Here is a 17,118-nt window from a genome sequence, read left to right as displayed (position 1 = left end):
CTCAGCTGGTCTGCTGTGATGTTATCTACTCCTGGTACATGTAGTGTAGATGGATCTTTTAGGCTATTGCCCAATGCCAAAATTGCTGTGCCAGTTTGCTCAGTGGGCAAGACCTTGCTCCACCTTGTTTCTTGAGGTACAACATTGTGGTTGTGTTGTCTGTTTGTATTAGAATTGTCTTCCTCTAAATAGGTTTCTGGAATGCCTTTATGTGCCAGAAAAACTGTTGTCATCTATAGGAAATTGATGTGTTTGGCGGAGTCCTGTTCGCTCCATTGGCCGTGTACTTTTAGCTGGTTGAGATGTGCTCCCCAACCGTTGAGGGATGCATCTGTAGCGACTGTCACAGATGGAGTTGGGTCCCTGAAAGGTCTCACCTGTGCTATGTTGCTGAATACCCACCATTGTGTCTCTGCTTGCACCCCTTGTGTAACAACCACTAGATCCTCCCAACTTCCTGTGACAGCTGTTGTTGAGCCATTGCTGAAACTGGTGCATGTGTATGCGAGCGTGAGGGATGAGTGTGATACATGATGCCATAATCCTCTTCACTGTCAGAGACTGTCCCCTCTGGTAGAGAGCTGTTTTGTGATGGATAGCTTGTATCTTGGCCTGTGTGGGATAAGCCTTGGCGTTCCATTTGTTCAGTCTTGCTCCCAGGAAGGTCTTCCGTCTTTCTGGTTTTTTTTACATATTTTTTGTGGTTTATTGAAAACCCCAGTCTTTGTAGAGTTTGAATTGTCTTTTGAGCATGATTGAGAAATGTTTGTCTTGTGCGTCCCCTTATTAGCCAATCGTCTAGGTAGGGGTAGACGTGGATCTTGCTTCTTCTCAGATGCGCCACCACTGCGGCTAGACACTTTGTGAACACCCTAGGGGATGATTTTATGCTCCACGGAAGTACCTTGAATTGGTGGTGTGTTTTGTTGTGCAGGAAGCACAGGTATTTTCTGTTCTTTTTGTTCATAGGGATATGTAAATAGGCGTCCTTTAGATCTATTGTTGCCAAATAATCCCCCCTTTTGGATCTGCGGGGGTATTTCTTGAAGTGTACACATTTTGAAGTGTTGCATTAGTATGAATTTGTTTATGAATCTTAAGTGCGAGATTGGCCTTGGGGTTAAGTCCTGTTTTGGAACTAGAAAGTAAGGGGAGTAATTTCCTTTGCAACACTGATGTGTTGGTACCTTTTCTATTGCCTGTTTGAGGTATAGATCATTGATTTCTGCCTTTAGTAGTGTGTTCTGATTTGGAAAATGTTCCCTTTTTTGGTGGATCTGCAGGTGGGGTTCTTGTGAGTTCAATGCAATATCCATATTTTACTAAATTTAAAATCCAATTGTTGTAATCCTTTCCTATTCTCTGTGGAAAAGGGATACTCCCCCTCCCCCCGCGCCACCCCAGAAGTCAGTTTGTGCCATTTCCTCTGCCTCTAGAAGAGTGGCCTCTTCCTCTGCTGTTTCCTCTCCCTCAAAAGGGTTGCTTCTGCGGTTGCTGCCACCCTTGGTAGCTCGACCTTTGTCCCAACTGCTGGTTTTCGTTTTGTCCTTGTGATTGCTGTGGCATTTGTTGTTGACCAAAGACCCCTATTCTAACATGAAAGTCTCCTCTTTTAAAGGAACCTCTCTGTTGTAGGACCCCCATTGCCCTTGCTGTTGCATTGTCCTTTCTAATTTGTGGAAGGGATTTGTCTACTTCCTTCTCAAATAGAGCTTCTGGGTTAACCCCTTAAGTGCTCCCGTCAGCCAACGGCCGTCGCGAGCACTCCCTCTCTAGTGCTGTGCACGTCCGTTGGCCGATACGGCCCACCCAATTCGCGCCGCAGTTAAAAGGTCTGCTGATGTTTGGACTTCTTTTTAAAACCAGATATTCTGAGCCAGGCATGCCGTCTGAGAATTGTTCCAGTGCACATTTGCCTGCTTGCAGTGTCTGCTGCATCTAGGGCTGACTTTAGACACGTGTTAGCCACATTTTTTCCTTCCTGGACGATAGATTTTGCTCTCTTTATGTCCTCTTCTGGGAGTTTATTTAGGAGCTCTTCAATTTCATCCCACTGTTGGTGACCATATCTGTTTAAACAGGGCTTTGAGTTGGCAATGCGCCACTGAGTTGCTGCTTCTTTTTCCATCCTTCTCCCCACCATATCCATCCTTTTACTTTTCTTCTCTGGTGGAGGCCCTGTGTTGGAGACTGTGTTTGTTCTCCTTCTGGCCGTAGTTACAATGATGGAGTAAGGTATAGTACTTCTGTATATGTATTTTGGGTCCTTTGAAGAGAGCTTATATATTTTTTCCACTCTGGGAGTTACTCCTTTGTTTGAGGCTGGTTCTTTAAAGGCTTCTTTGCCCTGATCCAGGATACTTGGTAACATGGGTGGGAATTGTGGCCCTTTAGTAGCAGGTGCTAGTGATTCCAGCAGGGAACATGTGTCTCCTTTTTCTTCTTCCAGAGGGACCCGAAATTGGTTTGCTGCCCTTTTAACTACCTCATTGTAGAAAGCAATGTCATCTGGTGGTGATGCTTTTGAAGGGTAGCTACAGATCTGTTCTTCTGGGCTCTCGGTATCGAGATCATTCCATGTATCCTCAAAGTTTTCTGAGTTTCCCTCTTCCTCCGGGACATCTCTGTATTCCTCTGGGTCTTCGCCTCGAGGTTCCAGCGTTGGCGGTGAGTCGAAGATTCCTTCTTACTCACCCTCGGCATCTTGCGCATGGACGTTTTCCAGCTCTGGTTCGACGGCAAGTGCTTTAGGGATTCGAAAATCCTTTAACGATGCATAACATTCTTTTTTCCTTTAAAGGAGCTGAGCCATTTCCTCCTTGAATCTTCTCCTCTTCTTTTCGACCTCGAGGGTCCTCTTGGCATCAGAGGCCGGTGAGTTTCTCTTCATTATTATATATATTACCTACTGGTGGTTGCCAGTAGGTAGTTATAGTTAGGAATATTTTCAATAGAAAATCTCAACATTCTATTGTGAATAACTTTGGCACCGGTTGAGAAATGTGCCTGACAATTTCCTCAAATTTGCCTCACGGCGCTCCGGTCCTTCCCTGAAAGTTTGGGGGGGGGATTCGTCAAGCGGGGGCCGAGATAAAAGGGGGGTCCCAAAACGTGTTTTCCCCATGTTAATTTCCATAGGGCGGTCGACCTCACTTTTAGCCCAAACGGCTGAATGGATTTCCACCAAACTTGGCAAATTTGTAGGGACTGGTAGCCCGATGTGCCTTTGCTATGTCTCAAGATATGTGCTCCAGTGGATTTTGAGTAATTTAGGTTCCATAAAATATATATATCTATAAGCGCGCCCCGGTACGTGCACCGGGGCGCTAACCAGCGCAATACGAGAGTTCGCGCGCGGAAAGCTGATTGGCTCTCGGGTATCTGTCAACATTCCAAACAATCCGGAGCGGCCGCCATCTTGTGTCTGGGTAGGATCCAGACACAAGAGGTGGCAAAAACAAAGGGGGAAATGACCATAAGGGGGCAGAGTAGACCCCCCTAGGTTTGATGTGGGGGCTATAAAAGGGCCCCGCGGGGCAAAATATATATATTTTTTTATTTGCGCGGGGGGAGCGCCCCGTACGCGCACCACGGAGCGTACCGGGGAGCGTACCATGGGGAAAAAAGAATGATAGAGTTTTTAAAAAATGTAGCCTTTTTTTATAATTTGGAGGTAGTTCTAAAAGAACTGTGTGAGGAAGTAGCCGGTTTGGACGACAATCGTACCTTACCGTGGACTAACAATGGACTGCAACACCCACGATCCTTTACTGTTTCTTCTCAGGAAAGCGAGAACGCCGAGTACCGTAACCCGGAAGGGGAGGAGCATCAACCCGGAGGTGATACGGCAGAACGAATCACAGAACGCCATAAAAAGACAAGGGTGGAAACAATCAGCGTCCACGTTGAAGACGGAGAAAGGAGTACCGAGAAGGAGACCGAAGACCCGGGACCCGAGGAGACCCAGTTCAGCCCCGAACAGGACGTCCAAGACGACAGCTGGTGCGAGGACTGGTGGTGTCCGGTGGATGCTGGAGAGCGGCCGTGACTCTAGGAAGAGTTACGGCAGGGTTGGTGAGTGATACCGACTCAAGGGAAATTGTATTGGGAAGCGGGTGGAAGAAGACACGGGGAGGGAAATTGAGTGTTTATGACCGTTGCTAGTTAAGGGCACTATTCAATTGGGTAAAGCCAAATCACGAGTACCCATACGGGGTAGTTTAAAGTTCTTGATAATACGGTTCATCCTGACAGCTCTACTTCTTTTTGACATGGTACACGTTTGTCGAGTCTTGCCTTAAGCCCTGTGACTGATCGTATTTATGAGCACTCAGTACCTGCCTAGGCACAATATAGCTTCCGCCAATATCCTGAACTTCCCTTATCACTATTTGTTCCCACTTTCCCTTTCCCCACACGTTACCCTATCAGGTTTCTTTTTGTCCCTAGTCACGAAAGGTGTGGTGACAGTATTACTGCTGTCTCATAAACTTACTTTAGAGTTCTCACGATACCCTCCTTTATCTCCCTTCTCTTATGAGCCACCGGGGCAAACCGCCACGTCCTGAAGACCTGACGAAAACCGCCCGAGCCCTTTCATCGCCGGAGACCTCCCCGGGGACCTCAGAGGAAGAAGAAGACGACAAGTTCGAAGATTCCCTACCTACACCAGTTACCTCATCCGTTGTATTCAATAAACCTGTTTCCTTTAAACCACCACTACCGCCTCCACGCCTGTTTATCAGATCCCCCCTCTTACAAACTGTTTTTTTCTTTTTTGTTGTTTTATATTTTTTTAATGTTTTTTTGAACATTTTGTACTTTTTTGAGTGATGTCACTGACCAGGTCATGACTGATGTAATATGCGACGTCATCAGCAGTGCATTGCAGGCGCTCAAGCTATAGTGAGTCCAACTAACTATAACGTGGAATTTCAATGGTTTTATGTCAGTAAAATTTCCAGCTAACTATAACTGGTGTGAAACCTATGGTTTTTTCAGTGAATTTAATAGGTTTTTTTAAATGCTAATTCCTAACTATAACTGGTGTGAAACCTATGGTTTTTTCAGTGAATATATATATATATATATATATATATATATATATATATATATATATATATATATATATATATATATAATTTTTATTTTAACAAAGCCCTGGTGTCAAGTGGGCTTTTAGGCTGGTTCAGGGGTAACTACCTCCAACTATCCTGGGGGGTGGGGGGCAGGCAGAAAGACTGTAGCAGTCAAATGGGCTGAGAGGAGCACAAGCTCTTGCCTAAGGGGCTGCTCTGCTCTACACGTCACTGGTGTCTAGTGGGTGCAAGTTAGATCATTATCTAGGGAAGAGGACATGAAGGAATTGAATTGTTCCAAAAGCAACATTGGGATACTTGCAAGCTCGTATGAAGATCGGCTAAGGCAGCCATATCTCAATGCTGCGTTAAACAAGATCATTTTAAAGCAAATGTTAACAGTGAGGCTTATGGCATTGCCGATAAAAGATATTAACAAGCGCTGGAAATCCCTAGAGGCGATCACCACCTGCAGATTATGTCACCAGTATTAGGAATCTATGGTTCATTTGGTCTGCATATGCCATTGCTTGATATGTGCATGTCACACTTTACTGAGGTCATTGTTTTTAAAATGTGGGACGCGTAACTGCAACAATGCTATGAAACTTTTGTTCAGCCTGGAGATCCCGATGGACCTGGCTAGGTTCGCCAAATTTGCCCACAAAGTTAAAGAAAGTTTAACTAATGCACATTGCACTTTAGAACTTCAAGACTGCACTTTGGCTATGCCTAGAATTTGATTTGCATGTAATGACATGATTTATATGTATTATTATTGAAACTTCTGTTCCAAAATAGGTCTGCCTTGAAAGCCTTTTTATCTGAAAATGTTATATGATTTTGCCTGATTCGTGAAGTTTCCACACACGGAAAGTCCCTTGTTTTAAAAAAAAAAATGTACGTACCCAATTTTTCTTTTTTTTTCCTTTTTCTCTTCTCTTTTCACAGTTGATCTTTGGGTTTTAGTGTTTTTATCATCTATGATCTGCATTTCCAGGATTTGTTTTAGCGATGCAGTACATCAAATTTGTAGCAGTTAATGGTTACTGTAGTAAGCAAGTTTTGTGGATCTTTTATAGGAAACTTTTTATAACAATTTTTGTTAATTGATTCAATAAAAAATTCTACTCCCTCATTCATTCATTTAGTGGGTGCATCCCAGCTTGGGGATTGTTCTCCTGTGGAGTTCCCAAAGCAGCGATCCACTAGGCAGGGATAACATTGAAAAGAGGAGACTCTCCCCTTTCCAACAATACCTCTTTCACCCCAATCTGTGTTCAGGGGCTGAGATGCACCCTCAGCACTGATGCAGCTAAAGTAAAATGAGGCCATCAGCTCGTTTTAGTTTCACTTTACTGCATGGGTACTCACAAACTTTTTCTCGGGGGCCAAAATTACGGTCTGGCTTGTGGCCGAGGGCTGCACGAATGGACCAGTGCGATGGGGTCGTGGGAGGGAAGGAGTCAGTGGGGGCGGGGCTACTAAAATCACCCTTTTACAAAACATTACTAGACAACGCTGTATTTCGAAATGTGATATATGTATATGTACCCCGAATAAATACTATCAATATTTTTATTTTTACTGGGACCTGTGCGTTTCTGAGCATAGTTTTCCATCTTTGCCTGGTTTTGAGAAGCACACAGTTCCCTGCTCTTAGGCTCTCAGTTGTGCATACACTTGGACACACCCTTTATTTATCTCTAAGAAGACACACTCATACCACTAAGCCTCCTAAAGACACTCCGAACAACCCATAATGGCCCTGTTGAGAGTTTACAATACCAAGCCTCAAGATCATCCAGCAAAACTCAGAAGCGTACATGCAAAGTGCATTGACAGAGGTAGATTTCCTGTCCTCTGTCCACCCGCCGTGCACACCTAAGCTCATGAAACTTACCACATGCATGTAAGCGCAGACAATACAAGCATCAGTGACAGCAGGCTGCCCTGTTCTTAATGGACCTAGACAGTACATGCATAAATGGTCCCATGCTGCAATGTGCATGCATGGGCCGGCACAATACATGCATTCATGCTGTAATGCACATTTACAATGGCACAATGACCGGCATGATGGGCAAGAGACCTGCTGCCTTCTCACGCTGCCTTCTCCTAGTCGATGAGCTTGCCCAACAATTCAGCAGAAGTATTGTAGTGTCATCTCTAAAATGACTATCATCACAGGTAGGTGCATGTAATTTCCTAATAATGCATGTATCAGGCAGCACGTCTACTACTAATCGACCCTGAGCACTACACTCAATGACTCCTCACAGTGTCCACTACTGAGCCCTACACTCAATGACTCTGTGCCTAGGGTCTGCTCCTGAGCCCTACACTCTATGACTCTGTGCCTAGGGTCTGCTCCTGAGCCCTACACTCTATGACTCTGAGCCTAGGGTCTGCTCCTGAGCCCTACACTCAATGACTCTGTGCCTAGGGTCTGCTCCTGAGCCCTACACTCAATAACTCTGCCCCTAGGGTCCACTATGCAGTCACTCCGACCTGCGCTCTAACTCAGACCCTACGTTATGACGGTTTCATGCTTGTCAGATTCCTCTACTTTAGCCCCTCACCCTACCTCTACCCACCACTTTGGCCTTAATAATTCACTTTTTTCCAGACCCGTCCTGCAGCCTGGCACTCTGTCACAACTCTACTCTTCTCCTATTGTTTTACCATCAATGTACACGACTCATTATACCTCTCCCATGACCCTTGGTTATATCCTTATCTCATAAATGCCGCTCACACTGTCCCTACCCCCAATTTCTATTACTTTTATCTCAATCTTCTCCCAGTACCTCTTTGCTTCCTCTGTCTGACCCTCCAACCTCATTATTCCACTCTGCTTATACTCATTGCCTGGCCCTTCTATTTTACTATGCTCATAGCCTGTCATTTTGCACCTACTCTGGCCTCAGCATCTTAAACTTCTCACTTTCTCCGAACCTTGACGTTTTAATGCTGCTCCTGCTCTCCCCTCCATCACACTCTACCCCTATCTGGTCACACCTTTTTGGTGCCACACTGGTCTACTTCATTCAGTATTATTTCTCTCATCCTCCTCATAACCTATCAAACTGCAGGGATGTGGAATTCCTATAGCCCGACGCCCAGGACATATTGTTTGGGGTCAAGGGCAACACGTTTTAATGTGTATTTTGTCCTTGGGACAAGTAGGCCCAACCCCCTGCAGCACAAACCCTTTGGCTGCCAGTTTGCAGTACCACATTAAGGGTCAGGGAAAGGTACTGCCTGTAGTTAAGTTAATATTTGTGTGCACGTGTTAATGCTGTTCAAACTTGTATTTATGGTTCATTAATTGAAAGCCTTTATTATTAGGGAAAGCGCTCCAAGTAAATGTATGTTCTGACTTCACTACTAATAGTGTTTCCAGTATGAAAATGTGTACACTACTAAACTACTGTAAGATTTCAGGTACCAAGTCTTTGCAGCATCATTTAGTAAAATATGTTGATGCATGCTAGTATTTCCCAAAAATATTCATATTGGAAAATTTGTATAACCAGTTTCAATAAGATTATGGGAAACAAAAATAAACAAGCCTTGGCAAAGCCAGTAGGTCTGACTTTGGTGGTCAGCTTTTTAGTTTTGGCAATGCGTGACTTGTTTTGGCATGGCTTATGTAACACCTTATTGATGTGAGAGCTTCCGGGCCCTCAGCATTATAACAAACATTGGCAAACACAAAAAATTGTTTTTGGTCTCAAAAAAGCACACACTGCCACATTAGTTACTGGCACTGAACAAAACTATTTTGTGTACCGATATGGTCCTTGTAAAAGAGCAGAATGTGGTCACTCACAGTGAAGCCAGCCGATTCAGAGAAAGAGAGAGAGAATTTTAATAAACACAAAAGGTCATGGTTAACGCCAGACCAAATTAGGGGCCCAATTATTAAAGAAAGTCTCAAAAGTGCACCTTTGGTATATGGCTTTTGTGAATTCACAAGAATTTACATTAGTAGGGCATGAAATTGTACTTCTACAAAATATTTGTGAACTGCATTTTAGCATGAGCAAATATGCATGTGTAGATTTGCTCATGTGAAAACCTGGATGTTTGAAAGTTCATTTTCCCTCCAACTACTTTTTTCCCAACTCTGTAAGAAGGTTTACATCTGCCACTCTCAGGAGTAAACATTTCTCAGTATGGGAAAGATTAGAGAAGATTTGTTGAAAACCCTTAAAACATGCAAGTTAGTAGGTTTGCACAGACTCAATAGGGCATGCCAACCCTGGAACTACTGCTTACCCCCATCTTCAGTCTCAGTATGTGGATCTGCAGAAACGTGGCAATATAAAATTATTAATAGTATACAAACACTACTATGGGATATGCCCTGGCATAATCAAAGAGGCTATATAAGAGCTCTTATATAATGAGACTGCTGCCAAGCACTACATGGCACCAAAGTGACAAGTGGATTTTGTTGCAGGACAAGTACATTTATGAAGCAACCTGCCCCATGGACAAGTAGATATTTTAATAAATTCCACACCCCTGAAACTGCCTACCCTCTCACTGAGCCCTGACACCTCACCCTACACCTAACCTCTCATTGCACTCTAACGCACCACTCTACACCTACCCTCTTGTTGCGCCCTGCTGCGTCACTCAGCGCCTACCCACTCATTGTGCCTGTACACCTTTGCTCTACTGATTGTTTACTCTACTGATAAGCCAGTCCCTTTGTCCTTCCAGCAGTTCAGTTTTACACCTTCACTCCACTGCTTCCCTTCACTCTCCTGCTAGCTCATAGCTATTGCTTCCACTATTGTCCTACTCCTCACTATTTCCTTGCCCATGTCCCTTACTTAGCACTCACCTTCCACATAAATCACTCAATATAGTACTTACGTGTAAAGCAGCCCACTATTCCGGTCCTTACTCTGCCCCTACCCCCTCACACTCCTCACACTCCTCATAACCTGCAATACCCTTACTCCGCGCTCATATTTCACGTTGTTCCTACTCCCTTGCTCTCTTCTGTTAACCCCTAACCTTCCCATACTTACTAACTGTGCTTCTCATTCTGCGTTTTTGCTTTATTCATACGGAGTCTGCTAGTCCCTCTGTTTTTCCTTTCTCTGCCCCTTCCAGGGACCTCTACCATTTCATTCTGGCTCTGTCCATTCATCTCTATATACACACTGTGCCCCTGTCCTCCTAGCTCTGACTCTACCTAATGCTTGACAAAACCAATAACTATTTGCTGTTCAATTCTGAAGCATAAAAGACCTGATGCTACATCTGTGCCAAGACAGGTAGTGTTGGATGGCTATAAATTATTACACTTTTTTAGGCAATGCACAAAGCAAGCTGAAATTGCCTGCAGTAAATGTTAGAAATATTGTCCTTGGAAGCGCACAATTTAATAAAGTGGGGAAGCTGGGATTTATACATTAATTATCCTGCTGGGCTGCTTCCGAGGCATGTAAACTTCCATAGCACCACTGTTGAGAGCATGTAGCATCCCATCCACCTAAAGTGAAGTCATGCCATAAAACCAAAGGCTAGGCGGAGCCCATGGATCCATGTGAGGACATTGCTGGATCCTTATTATATTGATTCTGTTTACAACACGTGCTAGCTCTGAGACCATGAGGAAGGACAGTCCGGGCTCGCCTGAAACCCTAACCAGGGGCCTTAAAATGATACATTTAACTACACAGAGAGCTCTGTTTTACCAGCACCAATTGAAAGATTAAAGAGGCCACACTGTCAGTAGGCAGCACAGGCAATGCACTCGATGGCAGGGTGAGCAAGTGACGCCAGAGAGGCAGGTGAGGGCGGGGGCTAGGGGTGAGCAATCAAGGCAATGGTTGTCATTGCATGCCCCTTTCATGCTTTTCCTGGCAAATGCAGCCCCAGGAATTACAACAAGCAGAAATGGTGCCGATTCCGCGCTTGCCGAGTTCCACGGGAGCCGAATGGAATGGCCTGGTGGGCTGCAAGTGGCCCATGGGCCGTACTTTGGGTACCACCGCTTTAGTGTAATGATGCCCTGGACACCAATTGCCATTACACTAAACAAAAACAGAAGCAGGCTGCTCAGGATGCTCTTCTCGAGCAGTCAGTTTTAAAAAAATGAAGAAATCCCTCAGAGGGTCCTTTTTATGCCTCCAAGTGTCAGCCAATGACCAACAGATGCACTGGGGAGGTAGAGCAGGTGTCGGCCATTTGCCGACACCCACACTCGAGGGGTTAATTTCCATGGTTGAAGTACTCTGTACTTAATGCTTCTTAACACATCAATATAGAGGAATCTAGAACGCTGGCAATAGACTAAGAGGGAATCAGTAGCAGTGGCCCAATGGACAGAAACAAAATGATGAAGATAGTCTTACAGAGGAAAGACTACAAAGTTATAAAGATCAAGAAATAGGTGGCAAGTGTGAATGTGATCTTCCATCTCATAAGAGATTGGGAGCTCAACCACCAGCAAAAAAAACCCTAATGACTTTGTCATGGCAATATGTGTCACTGACATGTGGGGTGATCAGACAATAATAACAGAGTACGTCATAGGAAGGGATCCTAGACACAGCCTAAATAATGTTATGAATTAGGAACAGGGGTAAGACTTTATTGCAGGTAGTCTGAAGCTCTGACACACTTTTGTTTTACGGCGATGATGAAGTAAGAGTAAAATGTGAGTTCACATCAGTCATACTAGAACACTCCGTGGTGACTAAACCAGGACACAATTAATTGAACTAGAGGAATGGTCTGACCAGCACATGTCCCAATAGATTTTAGGGAAATTGTCAAATGCAAATCTGAGAAAGGAAACTCTCCAACTTGATGCTAAGCATTAGGAAACATTCACCATCATTTCATCAATATGACCAGCATGAAGAACTGCATTTGAACCTCACTATGTACAATAGGATTGCTTGCCTCCACTAGGGATTTTACAACCCACTGTATTTTAAGGTTCACAACCCCTGTTCAGTTCTTCCCAGTCGCTCTGAAGCTCAATACAGAGTGGAACCCTATATGAAGCACCCCACATAAGGGAGTGGGAGTGTTCTTGTCATGACAAATGTCTACCTTTAGCATGTTGGAGGGAAAACCTTTCCTTACTGAGTAACATTAGGTTTCATTACAATAAATAGACCTGGTGTTTTGTGCGTTTGACAGTGGAGTAGGAGTGAATACTCACTGGTCTTTAAATACTCCAGGGGCCCCTTAATGTTTTGTGCACATGAAGCAAAGACCACAAAAAACATGGGAATACCTTCTTTGGCTTCTCTGTATTGAAGTCGTACACCATCTGGCTGCAAGTCACTTGATCATCACCATAGTCCGAGTCTGGCTCAATTTTAGTTCTTAAAACAAGCACATAGAAAGAGATAAGACATAGTATTTTAGTATTTAAGGAGGTGAATCAATATTCGACGCATTGAAATGCATTAATAACAACAACTAGAGAGAGGTAAGAGACACTCTCAGTCCCCCAGGTTATAATTATAAACAACAAAAGAGTGTCCGCAAATGGAAAAGTAGTATCCAGCACAGGATTTGAGAAGGAAAGGAAATCAACCTATAAGCGAGTCACTTAGGGATTTCTTAAGAAGCCCTCACTCACCACTCTGGGTGGTGACATGCTTCATCGGGCCCACCAGGAGAAGCCGAATGCCTCCCTGGTGTGCTCCAACGCCAGGTTACTGAGGAGCTGGTTTTTGTGACAATAATGTGCAAAAAAGTGAGTTTTAAAAATGCCAGCAGGCTATACCAAGCAAAAAACTTTATTCCGTGGTTAGCTGGGCATGGATTAAAATATATGTGTCGGGAAATTTACCAACTAATGTGTTGGGGGGTTTTCCCCTTTAGAGTGGGGTCAACATGTTTCTGCCCTTATGTGTATTGATTTTACGGGGCTTTCATCAGGGCCATGTAATTGTGTACCTCGGTGGTGTGGGCGCGCTAAGGCCCACCCTTGCCAGAGGACGTGAAAGTTAAAAGTAAGCTGTAAAAATTGGTGCAAAAAACAAACCAGAAAAAGTGGTGGTTCACACAGTTTATGCGGAACCTGTGGTCTGAAAAGGAATGACAAACACACATAGAAGACAACAGAAATGGTGTTAGTATTGAGACTGGAGCGTATTTTGCAAACACTGATCTCGAAGTTCTCTGCTTGGACTAGTCAAATGCGTGCCCGTGATAAAAATACACTTATTTTATGCCTGGAACTGTCATTGTGAGCCAGGCAGTTTCGGGACATGCAATTAAAGGAAAAAGGAAAAAAGCGGTCGCTAGTTAGCAGGATAAATGCTGTCACTTCACTCGTGCTTATGGGATCAATGTGCCCAAATGGAGGGCCGGTGTGGATATGAAACCGGAATAATTCTAACCAGACATTTTACAGGTGAATTAAATAAAATGAAATTAAATACAAGGCGAAATTCTCACTTGTTAGTTAAAAGATCCACACCTCATGGGTCTCGGGAGGGGGGTGGTGGCGACAATGGCACACCCTAAGGAAGCATGTAACAAACGGAGACCTGATTAGCAAAGGGAACTCGGAAAGAAGTTACTTAGCTGTGCGCTGTTTGGATTCGTGAGCGCCGATCGGAATCAGGTCTTACGCCCGCAACGCCAAACACCCGCTCGGCACCTAGCGAAATCCTCAACCGGACCCCGTGGATGGGTGCCCGGTGAATGAATGCCGCTAAAATACTGTTTGCGCGGTAGGGCGCGAAGCTGAGGGCGTTGCCGCGGCCGGTTGGAGGCGTGGCGAGCGTGAGATGACGCTCGCGCCTCGGTATCCAATCACAACACAGGATCGGAACGAGGCTTGGAATGCAAGCGCTCGCGTCGTTGGGGTTACCAAAAATTAACACAGTCGGGTAGCGAGTAAATCCCCAATCCCACATTTAATTAGTAACTTGGGGCAGGAGAATGAAAGCGGTTGTATACAGAGTTTGGTAGTTAACATTCATTATCGATTTTAAAGAAAAGAAAAACGAGACCTGAACTAATGGCACAAGGTATAGATTTTGGCAAAATTCTCTAGTTTAGTAGAGAAGCAATGTTTGTTAATTAGATTTTGGATATTTACTAGATCAGTGGAAACAAAAGGAATAAAATCCACATCTAGCATTTGATTGTATGCAAAAGAAGGGGTTCATTAAAGGAGCTATGAGCAACTGAATGCAAAGGAACTAAGGTCAACGTCTTAGGACTGAAGACCAAGGTATTTGGTCATTAAGCCCATTGATGTGGGTTCCCAGTCTGTACACCCAGCGTTGCTCTTTTTCAAAGAGGATGTTGGTGGTATTTCTTTCCGTTGAAATGCATGTCTACAGCACAATTCACTTACAATTGAGCAGAAAATCAATGCAGTAAGTTTTTGGGATGAATGAAAAAGCAACAGAGCAATTCTAGGGAGCTGGGGCAGGTGGCTGTAGAAGCAATTCAGTTTCAGACAAACAAAAGAACATGTCCTCAGAAAGATGGATGCAAAAAGAACAATTGATGGCGGAATGCTGAACAATGTCAAACATTCACCCCCAGTACAGAGATTTGGACTTAACTCCATGTTTTTTTGCTTACCATGCCATTCCAGTTTGTTTCCAGCCATATGCAAATCAGCCTTGACCCTGCTCCCCATGGGAAGAGTCCAGTTCGTACTTCCGCGCCATTAATTGTTCTTTTTGCATTTGTCACCTTAGTGGGACGGGTTTGCCCAGACGTGGGTCCAGTGCTCTCCGTGCCACTAGAGCTAAGCTAGCCTGGCTGATGAGGGGTGATACCCGAAACCGGCTTGGCAACCTGGCAGTTCGTGCTGCAATGCTCCATGGGGAGGAGGGTCAAAACTGATTTGCATTTAGGTGGGTTTAAACTGGAATGGCATGGGGAGACAACAAACTATGGATTTAGGCCCGGATCTTTGTACTAGGGTGAATGTTTAACATTTTTCAGCATCCTGTCCATCAATTGTTCTTTTAGCATAGTCAGAAACTTGGATGGCGCCATTTCAAGAGTTGATTTTCAATGTTTTACAAGATAGGGGCTCATGTTGGCTACACTGCAGTACAGCATATGTGACTGGGTACATTAAAGTTTTTGTTACACTGCACAATGGTATACTCAACCAGACTCCTTGCGGTTAAAACCACTCAAGGTAAAAGTTGGCTCTGATATTGAGAAGAATTTGGAATTACGCCCTTAAAGCTCTCAGATGCAATGCACTATTAAAACAAAGCAAGGACACGTGAAACATCCCATGCCGAACAGCCTGCAATAAAATAACTGTGCACTTATCAATCATTCTAGAGACATTGGGTGAGACCTAGAACATGCAGGGCAGATTACTTGAGAAGGAACAAAATGGGTAATCAAGCTACAAACACATACATATGGTCTGAATGATGACATTCTCTGGTCTTCATTAGCTATTACATAAATAATATTGCCAGTCTTCCCTGAGGAGATATTCCCTTTTACAAGTTAATGGCCCATGAACAGGGGATTTTGAGATGAGTGACATCGTAGACTGACCGGGTTAACAGGAACAGTTTCCTATTGTCCCCAATTAGTAAACCCTCTGTTTTTACCGTAGAGCTCTTAATGATTAGCTAGGTATCATGGTGGTTTGGGGCCATATATTCTTTCAACCCCTACACAATTTGAACTGACTTACGCACATAGTACCAGACATTGAGGCAACGTATACACCCATACTAGAAGCATACTTCTTTCTAACTGATGATTATTTAAAAAAGAAAAAAAGTCCATCAGCAACTTGAACCCAGCACACAACTTTAGGCACTATGAGGGTATTTGCTTGCCCAATCCTCAACTTTTTCTCTTTGGTTAGTGATAAGAAGTGAAAAAAGAATACTAATACGGGAGAGTGAACCAACGACATACTGCTCAATTTAGCGCCTGGTAAATGCCATTTTAAATGAAAACCATGTAGGATTCCACACTGAATGCATTAAGTGAGTTGTGACAACACTACGCATGACCGATTTACAAATGACTCGAATGAACACAGGCTCATTCCCAATATACGCAGTTACACTATCCTTGTTTTCTCACTTCCGGGACAGTGGGAAAGGGTAGGCTCAATGCGGCAAATACAGACGCGGTCAAGTAAGTGACGCCGCTAATGGCAGTAAGCGGAACCACCTCACTTGCCCTGAATGTTGCATTTACCATCATTTATTAATTCTACTATTCCACTTTACCTACGTAGAAAGCCACTTGGTAGTATGCTTCTCACGGGTCCCGAGGGGCCCACTTACTACAGGATTTGGGTGAGAAAAAAATTTTGCTTTACCAAGTGCTAAATGCTCAGTCCACTTCTTTAAATACATATATGTTGAGGAGCATTAATATGTGTAATTATCTGTATTAGGACTTTATCCACTAAATTACAAATGTGGACTGTGTGGCAACTTCATGTGGGGCACACATTTAGCACATTGTGCATGTGGTCTCTGTTCATAAAAATGAAAAACTGAATCATAATGTGGACAAAATATTACATTCTGCCAAACACATTGTTTTATCTTACTTTTTCCTATGCATGTATTATTTTCAAGTGATAAGCGTCTTTTGGACAACACATCAGAATTAGCAATGCAAGTCACAGAAGATACAGATTTTACTTTTCTTACACTAAGTACAGGTCACATCGAGGTGGGACAATAAAAGTACACAAAACAGGTCTCACATTTCAGTAGATTAGGTTTGCATGGAGGTCCTGACGAAATGCCACTTATCTGGGTAGGACAAGTGTTGTCAACAAGTGTTTAAAGCTTTGCACCCACTAACGTATGGAATGATTTGACAGTGAAATTGGGTCTTATCGAGTCACACGTAACCTCAAACTGAAGAAATACTTTGATAGTACACCTCAAATGAGGGAACATATTCATATTTGTAAAGATGATAGCCTTATAAATATCAAACAGCTGATTTGATATATCTACTTTGATAAATTTAGACGATTGTGATAAGAGGATCTTGCAAAAAAATGTAATTTTGATTCAGA

General features: G+C 43.7%; 1 protein-coding gene across 5 annotated transcripts in view; it reads right to left on the bottom strand.

Annotated features, from left to right (window-relative positions):
• SETX (senataxin) overlaps positions 1–17,118 on the bottom strand; it is a 631,151-nt gene that overhangs the window by 337,798 nt on the left and 276,235 nt on the right. For 3 of the 5 annotated variants that reach the window (XM_086924768.1, XM_086924767.1, XM_086924764.1), the window contains exon 8: positions 12,352–12,442. In XM_086924768.1, the coding sequence (XP_086780894.1) occupies positions 12,352–12,442 (91 nt within the window). Of the gene's footprint in view, positions 1–9,362; positions 9,390–12,351; positions 12,443–17,118 lie in introns of all 5 variants that reach the window. The other 2 variants (XM_086924766.1, XM_086924765.1) reach the window with 1 other exon arrangement.

Source organism: Lissotriton vulgaris, chromosome 5, assembly GCF_964263255.1.
Source record: "Lissotriton vulgaris chromosome 5, aLisVul1.2, whole genome shotgun sequence".
Classification (NCBI taxonomy): Eukaryota; Metazoa; Chordata; class Amphibia; order Caudata; family Salamandridae; genus Lissotriton; species Lissotriton vulgaris.
This window is presented reverse-complemented; position numbering and strand designations above follow the sequence as displayed.